The following is a 16,762-nucleotide window of genomic DNA, read 5'->3' as shown; positions in this document are numbered from 1 at the left end:
TTGGCGGGTCAGTTTGGGTGGGAAAACACCCATTTTCGCGAATTTTTGAAATATTTTACCCCGCCGCTCCGATTTTACCGAGCTCTCCCCGTAACTTCGCCCGAATGACGGTTTTGCCATTCTCGGGGCCTTCCACACATCTCGCCTTGCATCAGTCGCTGGGCCGAGCCGGGCCGGGCCCTAACTTCTCGGGCCGTGCGTTTTGTTATTTACAAATTGTTTCGGATCGTTATCTTAGTTGCATTGCATGCGGCGAGGATTCACGTATAAATTCTTAAGAGCGATCATTAAAAATCGGGATGGGGAACGATAATCTCAATGAAAATAAAGGTGCGTTTGGGTAAGAAATGAAGGAGGGAATTCATAGAGCGATGGCTTGAAATTCAATTCTCATTCTAAGTCATGAATTCTTCATAGATATCTAACATAACATAAATTGTTAAGGTCAGAGTTGCAATTAGATCAAATAAATGATCTATGATATTGTACAAAATAAAGATGCCCTCTTACTTTTAAATGATCACAAATATATTTTATTCTTTTTCAAGGATTGTGTCCATGGCAGATGTGCGATCTGAAGGTCATATATTATCTCTTGCGCTTTTCGATATCAATATTGAGATATTTTCTATCATGAAACAACATTCTAATAAAATTTTAAACCTTGAAATATTTTCTCTTTCCATGAACGTATTACACATGTTGCCCGTATTGAGTAAACTTATCAATAATTTATTTTCATCATTTGATAATTGATATATTTCTCAATAAAAATGTTTTTTATTTCATTTTTCAAATGTCGATTTCTTACATGCACACAACACGTGTGCATATTTGCTAGTGTAGAGAGAGGAGACGGAGGAGGATGAGGTTAACAAGGGTGGTAATAATTCTATTTTAGGAGCAGATTTTGCTCAAAAATGATTTTTTTTAATCTGTTTCTAGAAATAATTTATGAGTTTTTCATAAACAATTTATAAGTCATTAAAGACAAAGTGCTGACCTTCTCCAAGGTGCCGGATAACCCTAGAAATAGGAGGCTTCAAAGGGTGTGGGGGTTTGACCCTTCTGTGTTCGATGGAGATCCTGTTCCACTTACCTAGTTCTGTTGGTTCTCCTAGTTTGTTGTCCAAGCATTGTCGATTCTGCCATTGCTCCTGCTTGTTCAGCCGTTTCTTGTCCTTCGCCGTGCTGCATGCTGCTTCTCCTCGCTGCCTGCTCCTTTTTGTTGCTTTGATAGTGTTGTGTTTTGTTTGCCGATTGTTTTCGGCTTGTTCTTCTTGCTTTTGTTTTCTTGCACCTGCTCCCTTCCACTCATTCTGCCTGTTCGCATTATGAGTGAAAGTTTTTGTGCTAGTTTTGTATATAGTTGCCTTCCCTCAATATATTATTACATTTACCAACAAAATAATAATAATAATTTATGAGTTTTTAAAGGTATTTGGTAACCATTCAAAATTTTATTCCTAAAATAAAATGTTTGATGGATTTCTTAAATTTTGTTGTTTCTTTTAATTTTTTAATATTTTTTATATTTTTTTTTTTCTTTTTTTTTTTTTTTCTTCTTCTTCTTCCTTTCTTTGTGAAGTGGCCGGCGATCGGCTTGGTAAGGTTCGACAGGCAAGGTCACCCAAAAGGAAGGAGAAGAAGAAGAAAAGGAAAGAGAAGAGAAAAGAAGAAAAATTATACTTGATTTTAGAAATTGTTCCCGAAGACAAGGAGCAACTATTTTCTACTTCTTCTTTACCAAAAAAAAAAAAAAAAAACTATTTTCTACTTCTTCTTAAAATCCATTCCTAAGAACAAAAATTTTACATAATGGAATTTTGTTCTTTTTTCATTTCAAGAAACAAAAAAATGGAATCAGGCAATGTTTGGAGTATTACCAAACATGCCCTAAATATGCGGCACAACGAATAGAGACCATAAAATAAAAAAATAAAAAAGAAAAAAAAGTATCTATCCATTGCAAATTAAAATCTGAAGCATCAAACTTTTGTGGCAACTTTATTCCATAAAGTAAAACTTCTTGTGGTCTACACTTGAAAAGTACCTTTATCATATATACCATTACTTCCTTGACAGCAGATATAGCACGAGTGGATAAGCGAAAACATGCTTTTCTTTTGCAATCAAAGATCGTGGAGGAGGGAAATGTAGAATGTGATCGATGCTCGAACACTATAGAGTCAAAAATTTTAAGTCGGTGTCCATTAGGGTTGTAAAAAGGCACTACCTGAACTGGCCAACCCGAATCAAACCGGAAATTTCAGGAATTTTCTGGTGAGATGGCATTATGTCCTGTGATTAAGGGTTTTCTTTTGGCACGTGGTGGATGGTGGTACTGTCATTAGAACTGAGAACGTTGCTGATCTCAATGAAGTTCAATATGCACTTTCAAGCACACGTCGCTATTTCTTATTTTGCTGAATTTTACAGATTCATCCAGTAGTTTGTTTTCAAACAAGGGAACTCTGGGATTCATAATTGTGGTTTGTGTCGCCTTTGCTTTCCTTTACATTCCAATAGGTGGAAATACGTTCATTTGATTATTACCTCCGTATCTAGCCATTATCTTATTTGTCAACTAAATTAGATCGTGTGGGATTGGCAGGATAAATTTGAGTCTCTTGATTGGTCGTGTAATACACTGATTAGTCCTAGTATTTTTTATTAATCAAGGCAAAAATGTTCTTAGAATCTCAAATGATCCAAAACACAGACACCGACATACTAGATTCTCATATATATCTTTAGATCTTGAATAAAATTTAAATTAAGTTAGGAAATTTTTATTGTGCTTTGAAGATGACAAAATAATTAAATGTTTATGATGTGTGTATTGGTTGGATAAGACCACATGACAGATGCATAGACAATTATGTTAATAGTGTCTTGATATGATCATGTAAAGGTTAGGAGCTCTCTAGAGGTGAGCAGTAATATTGAATGTCGAGATGTTTACAAGTTGGATGAACCTAAGTAGAATGGGTGAATGAATGTAGAACACGAAGTTAGGTAAAGTTTGGAGGCATCAGTAGATGGATAGCTAGGTGGCATCATGATTGTCAATATACTTGGAAAGCTAGAAAAGTTTATATGCTTTTTCAATATCAAAGGTATCCAAAGTTTGAAGTGATAGACTAGTGATTTGAAGGTGAACAAAAAAGGAAACTTAAAGACTGACTCGACTTGAATCTCGGTTTGCCTCAGAACAAACACAAATCCTTATTTTTGAATCGAGTCAAGTCGGGCATCATGGAAAACCAACCTGACCCAAATTGTTGACCAATGATGTGCCATTCCAAATGTCCAATATATGCTCGACGCATGCTATTTTCTTAATGAGCCAAGCACGATATTACCATAATTCAATAGTCAATAATGGGGGGAACAATTTCTTTGCCAATTCAACCCTGTGTCTTTTGTAGCTGCCTACTTTTTACATTTTAATATATCACAATTCGTTTCAAGTCAAAAATAATCATTCCATAATCTGAACATCCGGGTGCACATGTTTTATATATCCCCCTTCCTCTATTTGCCTAGATGGCTACCCATTGTGGCTTTAGGGATAAACGTCCAACTTCAAAATGCGTATGGTACAAACACTAATTTTGATAAAAAGCAATTAACCTAGATTGAAATTAATCTCAAACTAGAATGTTGTGATTGAAAGTTCTATAAGGGTGGGCATGATAATCATTCTATTTCTTTATTTTTCTGTTTTTTCAAATATTAATTTGTTTGGTAACGTAATTTTATTTATTTATTTATTTATTTAGAACATATTTTTACTCCAAAATATATTTGGATTATAAATCATAAGATAAATTTTTTAACTTTTTTATTTCTAAAACAAAAGTGAGAAATGAAAACTCTTCTTATTATTTACTCTCGTCACTTTGTTGTTCATCCCGCTTGTTGGATGTGCCAAGAACAAATGGTTACTCTACCTACCTCTCATCCCTTGTTAGATTGCTAGTTGCCTGCCACCTTCACCGACTATTACTTGGAACCTCCCGAAGAAATTTTATGTTATTATCAAATTTTAATTTTTATTATCAAATGAACAAAGATTTTATAAGGTTATTAAACAAATATTTTTGTTGAGAAATTTTTGTCTCGGAATAGAAATAGAAAAAATCAATTTCTAGCAAAAAATTAATTTCTAGAACAAAATGATTATCATGTATATCCTAAGTGCTTAATTAGTCAAGCCAAGATTTAAAAAGAAAATTCATAAATCTTATATAACTTGTCCATTTTAGGAGATGGGAAAGGACACAAAGCATTTATCTGCCCGGGATTTTCGAAAAGTTAAAAGTAAGTTTTTCTTGCTCTCTCGTTAAATTTCAAAATATTATCCAAAATTAAAAAAAAATCATGTAAGAATTACATATAAATCTACTTTTCAACGTATGATTACTTTTTCAAGTTTTAAACATATTTTCGATAAAATAAAAAAAAAAAAAAATGAGCATGTCCTAAAATCCCCGCTCGCATTTCGTTTGGAGACCGGGTTCTGAATTCGTAACTGCACCTCTCCTCCTTCCTCTCTCTCTCTCTCTCTCTCTCTCTGCGCGCAAAACCAACCGCTAAAACCCCGCTATCTACAGAAGTCACTGGAACTCGGTGAGTCGCGAACTCGCCACCGAGTTCGCCGGAGCCAACTCGACAGACAGAGAGACACCGCGGTTCGAATGGACGGTCACTCCTCGCACCTCGCCGCGCAGAACCGATCGCGCGGCTCCCAAACCCCTCCCCCTCCCACTCCGCCGCCTCCGCCTCCGCCACCTCCTCCATCCACCTCAAGCGCAAGTTCTCCGCCGTCAACGCCAGCGCCGCCGCCGCCGCCGCCTACGACGACCACGTCCCGCCCTTCCCTCCCTCCTCCATCTCGGCTGACACCCGCGACGGCGCCCTCACCTCCAACGACGACCTCGAGAGCATCTCTGCCCGCGGCGGAGGGGCCGGCGACGACTCCGACGACGATTCCGACGAGGAGGAGGAGGAATTCGACGGGGAAAACGACGGCGGGTCCTCTCTCCGCACGTTCACCGCGGCTCGTCTCGAGAACGCGGGCTTGGCCGCGCTCCGGAACACGAAGATCAAGATCGAGAGCAATGCGACGGTCAAGGTCGAGAAGGAGGATTCCGCCAAGGACGGTGTTAACGGTGCCGGTGTGGGATCTCTGGGGCCAGCTGCTACCTCCGGCGTCGGTTCAGGCACCGGAATTGTGCCAAAGGAGGATGCTGTGAAGATATTCACCGAGAATTTACAGACGAGTGGGGCTTACAGTGCTAGAGAAGAGAACTTGAAAAGAGAGGTAACATTCTTGGCAGTTTAATTTTCCTTGGTGGAGAGTTGGAAGTAATCAGATGAATTTTCGAAGCATTGAGTTTGGTTTGAATTTAAACGTTTTAGGGAGACCCTGAAGAGTTGCTTCTAGTACTTTTCCAAGCATTAGAGTCTGGTCATTTGATTGCTCATTCTCAAGAGACTCAAATCCCTCTCTATCTAAAAGTGCCGGTCGAATCATACAAGCATCTTGGACATTTCTAGTAAACACTTAAATTATGTTTTGTTGTTGTTGTTGTTTTTTTTTTTTTTCCTTTTAAATATCTGTATGACTTAAAAGGATGATGGCTCTAGTGTATAGATAAAGTAATGAGTGGTCCTTTTGTCGGAGATTCCTCATGATCAAGGATTGTTTCGTGATAAAAGGTCTCTCGAGAAACTGTCACATGTGTAGAATAGCCATCTTTGCTACTTCATTTCTGAGGGAGGGCTTATCTAAATTCTGCAGGAGGAGGCAGGAAGACTCAAGTTTGAGTGCCTTTCAAATGATGGTGTCAATGAGCATATGGTTTGGTACTACATCTTGTCATCTATCCAATGATTTAACCCCGCAGAGGTTTGCTTTAGTGATCCATTCTAGGCAAAAACCTTCCTTTCCCCCTCATTTACAAATGCGAAGTTTGTGCAACTACGGTAAAATATTGCATTTTCCCTTCCCCTTTGTCTTAACTTTCAAGAAAACAGAGCATTCATTAACTTCCTTGGATCTCAGGTCCTTGTGTAAATCATTAAACCATAGCGAGTCTTGCCTCACTCCTTCAATGTTTCTCTTGGTTTTCAGGTTAATAGGATTAAAGAATATCTTTGCCAAGCAACTTCCTAATATGCCAAAGGAATACATTGTGCGTCTTGTTATGGACAGGTATTACCATGACTTGACATGTTATACTTTCATTCTTTGTATTAAAAGAAGCTAATATATCTAAAATTGAGTGGGGCAAGTGTTATATATTGGGAACTTTACATGAGTTCCTCTCTTTGCCGCTCAAGAATATCCAGTAGGCAAGAAACTGGATAGAAAAAAGGACCGACACTAGAATTCGATCATTACAAAAGCCAAAAGAGAAGTAGAAGAAAATAAGATACTGAAAATCAGATTAATAAAAAGGTTTTTAGCTGCATCACAACTAGGATTTTCTCACGTAACAAAGTAAACTACATTCCAGGCTAGAGATCTTAATCAAGGGAAAAGGCATTGCCCTTTAGCCATTCCTTTTTTTTTTTTTTTTTTTTGGTGAAGAAGGAGTCGAATTTAACATTAAACAAATTAAAGGAAGCCTGAGGGCACTCACTTTTATCAGTTTGTTGAGGTCACACCAAGGCAAAAATGTGCAGCCACAGGCGTAAGTTACTTTGGAAAATAGTACTGTAGAACAAGGTCCATCTCTGTGTCAGACTTTGTACTTTGGAGTCGCTAAGCAAGTTTTATGTTCTTAATATACAGGTATTCTTTTGTTTCACATAATATAACCTGGCAATCAAACTCTTTCATTTGTATTTCAATGCTAGATGGACCATGTGAAAACTTACTTTACTTATCTTAGAGGAAAATGTTTATAGAAACTAATGTCAGTATGAGCATGATATTTTGTCTTAGGTTATTCATGGCTAAAATTTGCTACCCAATGCCAAATTTTTAGTTATGATTGTTGTTAAGTTTCATATATTTGCAGTTTTAGTGCCATCTATAGCTTTACTTGTCTAATTGCTCGATGTCCAAGGCCCTAATACCTATGGTTCTCTCAAGATCATTTTGGTAAATATACTTCTTCTTTCTTTAAGTGATCATACTCATATTGTGTTTGCAGAAATCACAAGTCAGTAATGGTTATAAGATGGAATCAAGTTGTTGGTGGTATCACTTATCGCCCATATGCCAGGTGATGTCTTTTTTCATTTTACAGTGCTCTTCTTTCTTCACTCAACTCTTCTTAATTACTAATAGTCAATTTGTACTGTTGATCTTCTGTTGTAGTATGTACATGTCCTGGAGTTATTAAAACCTAGGATAACAATACCACTTAAGTAAGATGCATTATTTAAATGCATAGCTTGTAAATGAGCATTTTACAGTGCTCTTCTTTCTTCACTCAACTCTTCTTAATTACTAATAGTCAATTTGTACTGTTGATCTTCTGTTGTAGTATGTACATGTCCTGGAGTTATTAAAGCCTAGGATAACAATATCACTTAAGTAAGATGCATTATTTAAATGCATAGCTTGTAAATGAGCATTTATTCATGTGATAGTGCTTTGTGTTCTTGCAATACCCTTTTCGTCCCAGAGCATTTGGACTTATGGGTGCCTAAATGGACCTAAATGATCAGAACATTAAGTAAAATACTTTGTATCTTGGTGATACTATCATGACATTATCCTTAGAATTCTCCATTATAATTTTGATAGAAATCGTGGTTGGGCTTAGAAGAAGCAAGAAAGGTTTGGACATGTTTTGCAAAACATTAGGATTAAGTTGACCATTTTCCTATTATTGTGGTTGTTCTTGGAATCGAACCCACCATGTTTTACAACCACCCAGTCCCGAAACAACCAGGCCAAATGTCCTTTCTAGTGGACCATGGAGATAATGAAAACCAAGGAATTAGCAATGGTGCTTTTTTTTGAGTAGTGATGTTTCTCTCTCATCTCCCTTTCCTTTGTTTCTTTTTTAACTGAAATTTGGCAACTTATATGTTTGATTTGGCTACATGATGTGATTTTTTGAGCCTAAAACTATCTTTTCCTCAACTACTACAGCCAAAAGTTTGGTGAGATAGCTTTTTGTGCAATTACGGCTGATGAACAAGTAAAAGGTTATGGCACAAGGCTGATGAATCACTTAAAACAGCATGCTCGTGATGTTGATGGGCTAACTCATTTTCTGACTTATGCTGACAACAATGCTGTTGGTTACTTCATCAAGCAGGTTTGGATTCTGACCATCGGTTGTGGCCTAAGATCTGTGCTTTATCTATAAAAATGTTGAAATGGCACTTACTGGTTTTTGCTTTGTGATACATACGGATGTCCTATTTATCATTATATGTATAAGAGGGGGAAGAAAAATGGAATGAACTAAGTTTATGTATGAAAGAGTGGTTGTGGTCCGTCTTTATTTCAGAAAATGAGTGCTATGTTCAAGTACAAGTTTTTTGTGATATTTTGGTGAAAAGAATGGGGAAGGACTTCTGTATACACGTGCTCAACTTTTTTTAAGATCATTTGGTGAGTTTTATCTTTGAGTCGGCACAGAGCTCAATTTTTTCTGGCTCTTGCAACTTTCTTTTTTCCTTTAATGAAAAAATTGCTTGATAAGAAATAAAGGGTGCTAAATAATCTGTAAAAGCATGCTTAAGGTCTGATCATTGTTTGATGTTTGAACCTGCCTACCTTATTGCAGGAATTTCTACTGCTAATCTGTCAAACTCGTGTCTTTTCTGTTTCTTTCCTCATTCTCACAACCATAACATTTTTTTATGCCCAAATCTTGCTGACCACCTCTTAGTTGTAGATAGTAACCCAGTCAGTTAATGTTTAAAACTAGCTGCTTGTCAACTATCCAACACAGAGCATGCATCAGTCACCAAGATATCCGTCCTCAATTTCTCAACTTTTAATATCGAAATTGGTGTATAGTTGCTTTAAATCACTGAAATTCAGTTAAAAAAAAAAAATCCCCAAAGTAGGTATTGCAAGCCAATGAACTGCACAGCAGTCATTGGCAGGACTTATCCATGCCTGTTAGATATGCAGTAGAAGATTGTCTTCCTTGTCTCTTAGGATGATGGTAGACTTAGAAGCAGATTTATTGAGATTTTTACTGATGAATTTTTACTCCTTTGAGAGGTTCTGTGCTCTTCACTTCCAGTTTAATGTGGATATGGTACTGTGGCCTGGCTGAAAATTAGGACTCTGGATATGTGGGTGGCTCAGATTTTGGTGTTTAACTATTTCAGAATGACCTGAGAAGAAGACATGCCACTGTGCTGAAATTATGACACCCTCATTTTGATGGGGTCTTTCTCTTTTGCATGATCTGTATTTTATGCTGCTATGCATCTATAGAAGCTGTTGACCATGGGAGTTTGATTTGTATTACATATGATGCTTTGTTTTTGGTAATTCTTGTTAACATGCTTCAAACAGTTTTGCAAATAAAACATGCTTCAAACAGTTTTGCAAATAAATTGAAGTTCAGGCACTTTTAGGTATTAATCATTTGTTTTATAGTTGATGGAGGTTCTTTTTCTCCATGTGCAGGGTTTCACTAAAGAGATATACCTGGATAAAGATCGATGGCATGGGTGATACTTCATAACCTCTATATCAATTGAAGTTTGGAAACCATATGTTGCATTGTTTTTAACTAGGCAAACAAATATATTTCACAGGCAAAAGTTTTTATCATATCCTTTCCATATATCAATCTCCTGTTTTTGCCTTCTTGTTTACCATCCATTCTCATAAATATGCAATCTACATTCCTCCACTTCAAATACAAATTAGGCATAGGAATATTGTGCTCACACTTGCATGTTGTAGTGCCATCACATATGAAATTTTTAATGACTTTCATCTTTCACAGTCCAAACTTCTAATGATTGTCACGTGTGGTGTCTTATTACTTTCACATCTCACTATTTTCTCAATTATATATGTGAGTTGGTCCAAACATGCCATAAATTTAATAGCAGAAAAAAGTGTTGGGCAACTGTTTATTCTGCTGGTGTTGCAGGTATATCAAAGATTATGATGGGGGAATTCTTATGGAATGCAAAATTGATCCCAAACTTCCTTATACAAATTTATCAACCATGATTCGCCGTCAAAGGCAGGTAAGGCATCATTTGCTCTATGTATGACATTTTATTTTTTCAGGACTTGTTAAGGGGGAAGAGCAACTGCATTCCGGTCAAAACTCAAATAGCTCAGAGGAGTATTTCTTCAGGAGATAATTACAGCCTGGATAAGTTGATTTAGTCGTATAATGAAAAATATGGTCTGCCTAATCCAAAATCTGTAGCTTAGCTAGATAAATTGTCATATCCAGGAAATTGAACATCTCAACAAATTTGTAAGAAGATTGTAAGGGTCAATAATTATGTGAAAGCTTGACAGTAAATATAAGGCTTCTTTTAACTAGTTTTGTACCATTCATGATCTAGGGGTATTTTAGTGATAAGAATAGTCATTCAGTACTATCTTCCCATGAAATTGCTCCATATATTATGAATCAAATATTGGTTAAATGCTGTATCTTGTACCTGAGACTAAATAATTGAAGATTTTGTATTTGTATAACTGCAACAATCTCACTCTCTGTCTCTCATGCACGCACAGACACAATTAGGATGAGTAAATGGTGAGCGGTTGCATATTTTCCATCTGCAAAAGCAATTTATTTAAAGCAATCTAAGGCATTGAGCAACAAACTACTTAATTTGCATGCTTGTTAAATGAAGGCATCTTTCCTTATGAGATGGTTTAGGGAAATGGATGGAAAAAAGAACTGGACAACACTAACCTGTAGCACTTAGCTTCAAAGAGAAACAATGTATACCTCTTTGCATTCTCCTGCCTGAAACTAGAGGATTGTTGTTTTGTTAGAGTGAGTTCCACTCCCCCCGCACTTACAATGCTTCTCTCTTCAAGTCCTTCCATACCACCCATCTTTTCTCAAAGGTTATCATTTCCATGTCTGTGCATTCCTCACAAACCAATAATCCTAGTTGCTCATTTTCTTGATTTACACATGGCAGTAGTCACATTCTCCTCAGTTTTGATCTTGACATCCTCAGATACATGTCTGTCCACGCTGTCCCTGCTTAAAGGTGACTTAATATATAAGAACTGACTGTACAAGAGAGACTGAGTTCTCACTTTTTGAATACTTCCAAATTCTGTGAGTATTGTAATCGGTAAAGAATGCTATAACATCACTGTATTTTTATTTTTATTTTTGGCTGAAAAGGTTTTTAGATTAGCAAAATTAGGTTGAGTAGCCATGTCCTGTACATGTCTTCAACATATCTTTGCAGTCATGCGAAACTTCTCTTACTTTCTTCTTATGACTTGCTAGGAAATTCAGTCTTACGTTTCATTGCCTTGAGATGTTAGAATTGTCAGTCCAGATTTTCTTCATTTTATTAACTACAGTCTGAAGTCTGGATTTTTATATTACTGCAAGGAGCTGCTTATGACTCTTAAATTGGTTAGTTGATCATGTTATCATGCTGTTGTTTTTGGTAGGCGATTCATGAAAAGATAAGGGAACTCTCTAATTGTCATATTGTCTACCAGGGGATCGATTTCCAAAAGGTATAAACCGAAAGCAGTTTTACTTTTTCAAGTACCATGTTATTGTGCTTAAATGTGAAGATGTATCAACAGTGTTATTTAGGTAATTGATATAATGCATGAGAGCTAGGTTCTTTCAATTCTCAAACTATGATATCTCCCTGTTATGATTTCCCCCAAATGCTCGATGTATCTAATTTCTTTGGTAAAAATAGGGAAAAGAAAATTCTCCATAACAGAGATGTATGAAGTGGAGTAGTTTTAACATGAAACGGGAACATGGTGATTTCAGTTGCAATCAGATGAATTTTTAAAAATTAAGTCCTGCATTCCCATCTCTAGCAGACAAGTACTTGTAATTTGGTCAATGGAAATCAGAAGTCTTAATTCACTTTTGTTCTTTCTTTTTTTGTTTCTTAGTATCCGGGTTGAAAGCAAATAAACCTTTTCTTAGTGTCTGCATCTTTCCTTCTATTCTCTTAGTTTGGCTAGAATTTTTGTGCATTGTATATCTTTTTGAACTTTGAGTATGATCAGAATAGTTCTTGCTTAGAGAGATGCAGGGGTTCCCCAAAAATCCATCAAAGTTGAGGACATAGCTGGCTTGAGTGAGTTCCTTGACTTTTTAATGACTTCCAGTTGGCACGTTTCTTCTCACTTACCTTCCGTTTCATTTTTATCAATCATTTTTGAGCTGGTGGGTTGGTTCATGAGCTGAAAACTTGAATGACATGCATGCATATATGTTTTGGTACTGTTTGTCTTGATGAGATTCAATGGTTCTCATCAGATTAGTTCGGCTTGTCAATGTTTTCCAATAATAAGATGATATCTTTAATGAGAAGTTGTTTGCTTTTTCACTTGTCATGTGGTACAGCCAAGTGCTGAATAATAAATTCTAAAACTATATTAACATTTCCCTTTACAGTCATCTCAAAACCTGTTCTGTCGCTGTAAATTAGGATACGGATTTTAAAGTAAGAGATGTCTAAGGAATTATAGAGATTCCTATCTGCATGGGGTTTAGGAAATAATGAATTAGCAGTGGAAGAAGAATTACAGAATATCCTCAATACGAGAGCCTCTCCCAAATGACCATCAAATATCAAGACCAGGGTATGAGAGCCATACTGTCATGGATGAAATTAATACTTTTTTACCAAATTTCATGTGCTTAGATTTGTGTCTTGCAGTAGATTTTTGTTTGATGTTCACTTTGATTATTTCCATATATGACATCAGTCAAGAAAGACGTTCAATTCCTTTATTCATTCTATGTGTTATTCAGCTCGAATCATTTTTATTTTAAGATGCGTTATGCTCAGATTGTTAGATGAGAATTTCGGGAAACTAAGTTGTGGTGTATCTGATTGTAGGGGAGGCCGGGTGGACACCTGATCAATGGGGCTATTCTAGGTTTAGAGGATTGAGTGATCAAAAGCGGTTGACTTCCTTTATGCGCCAACTTCTGAAGGCGAGTAGTGAAGCTTTCTTTGTCTTTTCTATCATTTTGCTTCATGGTGTTACTCTGTAAGCTGGTCAGCTGTCAGTGTGCATACTTTCATGAATCTCATTGACCATCATCCTGTCTCGCTGGTGGAGTCAGTGTTGTAGCTATCTTTAACATATCTTATGAAAAACAGGCAATGCATGAACATGTTGATGCCTGGCCATTCAAGGAACCAGTTGATGCTCGTGAGGTCCCCGATTACTATGACATAATTAAAGACCCTATGGGTGAGAACCAGGATAAACTTGTTTTAATAAGTGTATTTCCTTACCTGAAATTGCATTTTAATGTCCATGCATATAATCTCTTGTGTGCTCATAATTGCATGCCTAAGCTAAAATTGTAAATTCTAGTACTGATTATGGTGTATGAGTTGCCGGAATTGCATCTGATGGGGACATCTGGCCAATTATTTTCACTGGTGAGCAGCTTGGAATGCTCACTGAGAATTAGGCTTCATTTAACTGTCAGTTCTACAACGATAGTCATCATGATATTTCTGTTGAAGCATATTCCTGGTCTGTTCTGGCAGTTCAAAACTGATGGGGACATCTGGCCAATTATCTTTTTTGGCGCATAGATGTAAAGTGTGAAATGTCAAGTTTAATAAAGAAATAGGGTCTGATGTTCAGATGTTATGACTTAATCCGTCAGCATTGCTGTCCGCTAGCTTTTTGGCAGGGTTGAAGCATATTCCTGGTCTGTTCTGGCAGTTCATACAGAAAACATATATATTTTTAGGGCCACGCAGTTACCTGAAGCATGATGCAGGACGCACTGCAGGTCGAGTTATGGGTTGAGGAACACGGTATGACATTGGCTACAAACGTGGTACATGTGGGGGTACAGCTCTTTGGTTTTTGGTTAGCAACATGTGTTGGAACACACAGTTGGGAACGATTAAGTAATAAGACTAGGGGGCTGAATATGGCCCAGATTGTGTTGTCTAGGCTTATGTGAAGTGTTACCGCTAGCCGAATCCCAAAAAAAAAGTGCTTGTTATCTAACTTGAAAGAGAAATAAAAACATCTCAGGTAACTGTTATATTAGTTAACTAGCTGCATTCAACGATTTAATGACAAGGCCCAGAAAATTACTACTGATAAATCAATACCAGATCATGGGCTAGAATATTTCCTCTTTCTTTTCCTCTTCCACTCTTCTTCATTTCATTAAGTCGTTCCTTTTTCTTCCTCTTGCTATAATCCTGCTAGACAGCTTCAATGATGAACAGCTGGGCAATTTCTGGCTTTTTGGTTCAAGCAACTTGTCCGTTAGCCTTCTTATTGCAAAGTTAGTGGCAAAGTCAGGCTAGAATCTGGTACTTGAATGAAACTAGATGTATGGAGTGTATTTTCCATCTCTTCTCAAGAAAGAGGTGGGCAGGGTCAAAGTAGACGCTGGGCACAGTAGCAGTGGCTACTTTGCCCTTGCTGTGATGGCTCATCATCCGAGGTGGCAAAGTTTGTTGCCATGCTTGTGATCTACACAGCTTGCCATGGTAATCCACATCAGCAAATCACCTGACCTGGGATGTGCATCCTGAATTGGGGTCCCCAGAGGGATGCTATCTATGTTGAAGAACTGGTTAGAGGAAATCACCTGAGATCCAACCTTGTCCAGGCAGGGGAGTCATATCCTCACAAATATGTCATGACTTTTTCCCTCGTGCAAATTGTAGTTTAGTTTACTAGTTGGACCTAACTGGAATTAGCCCAGCGTTTGCAACTGCTAAAGCAAGCCTTTGCCAGCTTGCCATATGATCAGATTTAAGAAAATCCAGCAGAGACATGATGGTGTCTAACTGTCATGAGAAGCGCAAATTCAAGTTTTATGCTTATACTCTTCATTGTGGCATTGGAAAATTTACTGTGCACATGCTATCGAGTCGTAACAGTTTCACAACTCATCATGGTTTTGCAGATTTGAAGACAATGACTAAGAGGGTGGATTCAGAGCAATATTATGTTACGCTTGAGATGTTCATTGCAGATGCCAAGAGGATGTTTGCTAATGCACGCGCCTACAATTCCCCCGACACTATATACTTCAAATGTGCAACTAGGTATACTGCGTTAGTCCTTGTTGTCTGTGTTTTGTCACCTTTATGTCAGATGAAATGATTTACTATACGTGCAGGCTGGAAGCTCATTTCCAGAGCAAGGTACAATCGAATCTTCAATCTGGTGCTGGAAAAATTCAACAGTAGAGCATTCAGAGACTGGAGGTCCCAACCTTAACTCTCTCTATTTGGATATGTGGAGCTTTAGATACTTCTTCTGATTCATGATTGCTCTGGGGAGATAACTAACTCCAATTGACCATAGGACTGAAGGCCGATGGTCATATTTACTCGTAAAACTGAAATTCCAGTTCCCTTAATGTAATGTAATGTAAATATGAATTTTTTCACTTTCTAACTCTGGTAGATGAAATTCAAAATCCGTTCACATCATTTGTGCGACATAGGCCGTCATCTTTTGTACAATGGATGCTATTTGGTGACGCCAAGAACTGAAACTTTTGTCTAGGCCCGAGAGAACGTAGAAGCTTGCAGAATCTGGCTGCCTTGGCCCGGTAAACGGATGTACAGATATGGGAAATCACTATATTAGAGTCTCGTGCTTCAACAGGTTCATCATCATGGATCACGATTCTGTCTCTCGATCATGTATTCAGGTCGACACACAGGTGGTGATTATGCGGTGATTTATGTGTTGTAAACTTGCGGCCATATTTTTGACCAAAAAAAAAATAAATTTGCGGCCATATACACAGGAATTTGAATTTAGATGGGTATGTACCATGTGCAGTACCAAAGTGTCTCGAAAAAAGGCTTTGACTGCGTTTGGCATCAGCTTTGCCAAGTAACTTTGGGTGTCCAAAGCCCATTTGGGCAAATATTTGGTGTTTGGGAATATTTTCGAGACCTGCCTTGAAGAAATGCTGGCCTTCCAAAGGTTGAAAGCCCAAGGCAGGTCCTAGGTTGCCTTGGGCTTTTGGCATTTTCGGAAGGCCTGACGCCACTGTTTATCTTCTTCTTCATTAGTCTTAGATGTCGGCCGGCGAGGCTGCGATTGGTTGGCGACGGGTTGGAGAGAGGCGCCGCACCTCGGTGATCGTCGCCGACTAGTCGGGCGACCCAGATCTGGGTCGCGTTGGTCACCTAGGTCGCGGTGAGGTCGGTCGCAGTGACCTCCAGTGACCCACGACCTCGTCATGACCCAGATTTGGGTCGCGAAGGTCGCCGAAGGTCACGACAATCCAGGCCACCCACTGCAATGTCGCCTTGACCCAGATGCGAAGGTCGCTTGCGGCGAGGTCTATCGCTGTGACCTCCGGCGACCCATGACCTCGTTGCGACCCACCGGACCTAGATTTGGGTTGCGGAGGTCGCTGGAGGTCGCGGCGACCTAGGCGACCCACGACCTCGCTGCGACCTAGATTTGGGTCGTGGAGGTCACCTGGGTTGCGGCGCACGACTTTCGCAACCTTGTCGCAACCCAGATCTAGGTCGTCGGGGACGACTCAGGCGACCTCCACGGTGCAGTGGGTTGCGCGACGGTGCGGCGAGGGTTGCCGAGACCCTCGCC

General features: G+C 38.4%; 1 protein-coding gene across 1 annotated transcript; it reads left to right on the top strand.

Moving 5' to 3' along the window:
- The first annotated feature begins 4,532 nt into the window (after window positions 1–4,532).
- Window positions 4,533–15,635, top strand: LOC104426624 (histone acetyltransferase GCN5). The gene is given in 14 exon segments (XM_010039744.3): window positions 4,533–4,761; window positions 4,764–5,329; window positions 5,810–5,874; window positions 6,143–6,223; window positions 7,170–7,241; window positions 8,120–8,288; window positions 9,623–9,666; window positions 10,098–10,197; window positions 11,612–11,680; window positions 12,213–12,267; window positions 13,036–13,133; window positions 13,303–13,396; window positions 15,093–15,234; window positions 15,309–15,635. Coding segments are annotated over 14 exon segments (1,683 nt in total). The 5' UTR covers window positions 4,533–4,703; the 3' UTR covers window positions 15,379–15,635.
- The last annotated feature ends 1,127 nt before the right edge of the window (window positions 15,636–16,762 follow it).

Source organism: Eucalyptus grandis, chromosome 11, assembly GCF_016545825.1.
Source record: "Eucalyptus grandis isolate ANBG69807.140 chromosome 11, ASM1654582v1, whole genome shotgun sequence".
In the NCBI taxonomy this organism is placed as follows: Eukaryota; Viridiplantae; Streptophyta; class Magnoliopsida; order Myrtales; family Myrtaceae; genus Eucalyptus; species Eucalyptus grandis.
The sequence above is the reverse complement of the archived record's forward strand: the minus strand, read 5'-3'. Positions and strand labels throughout refer to the sequence as shown.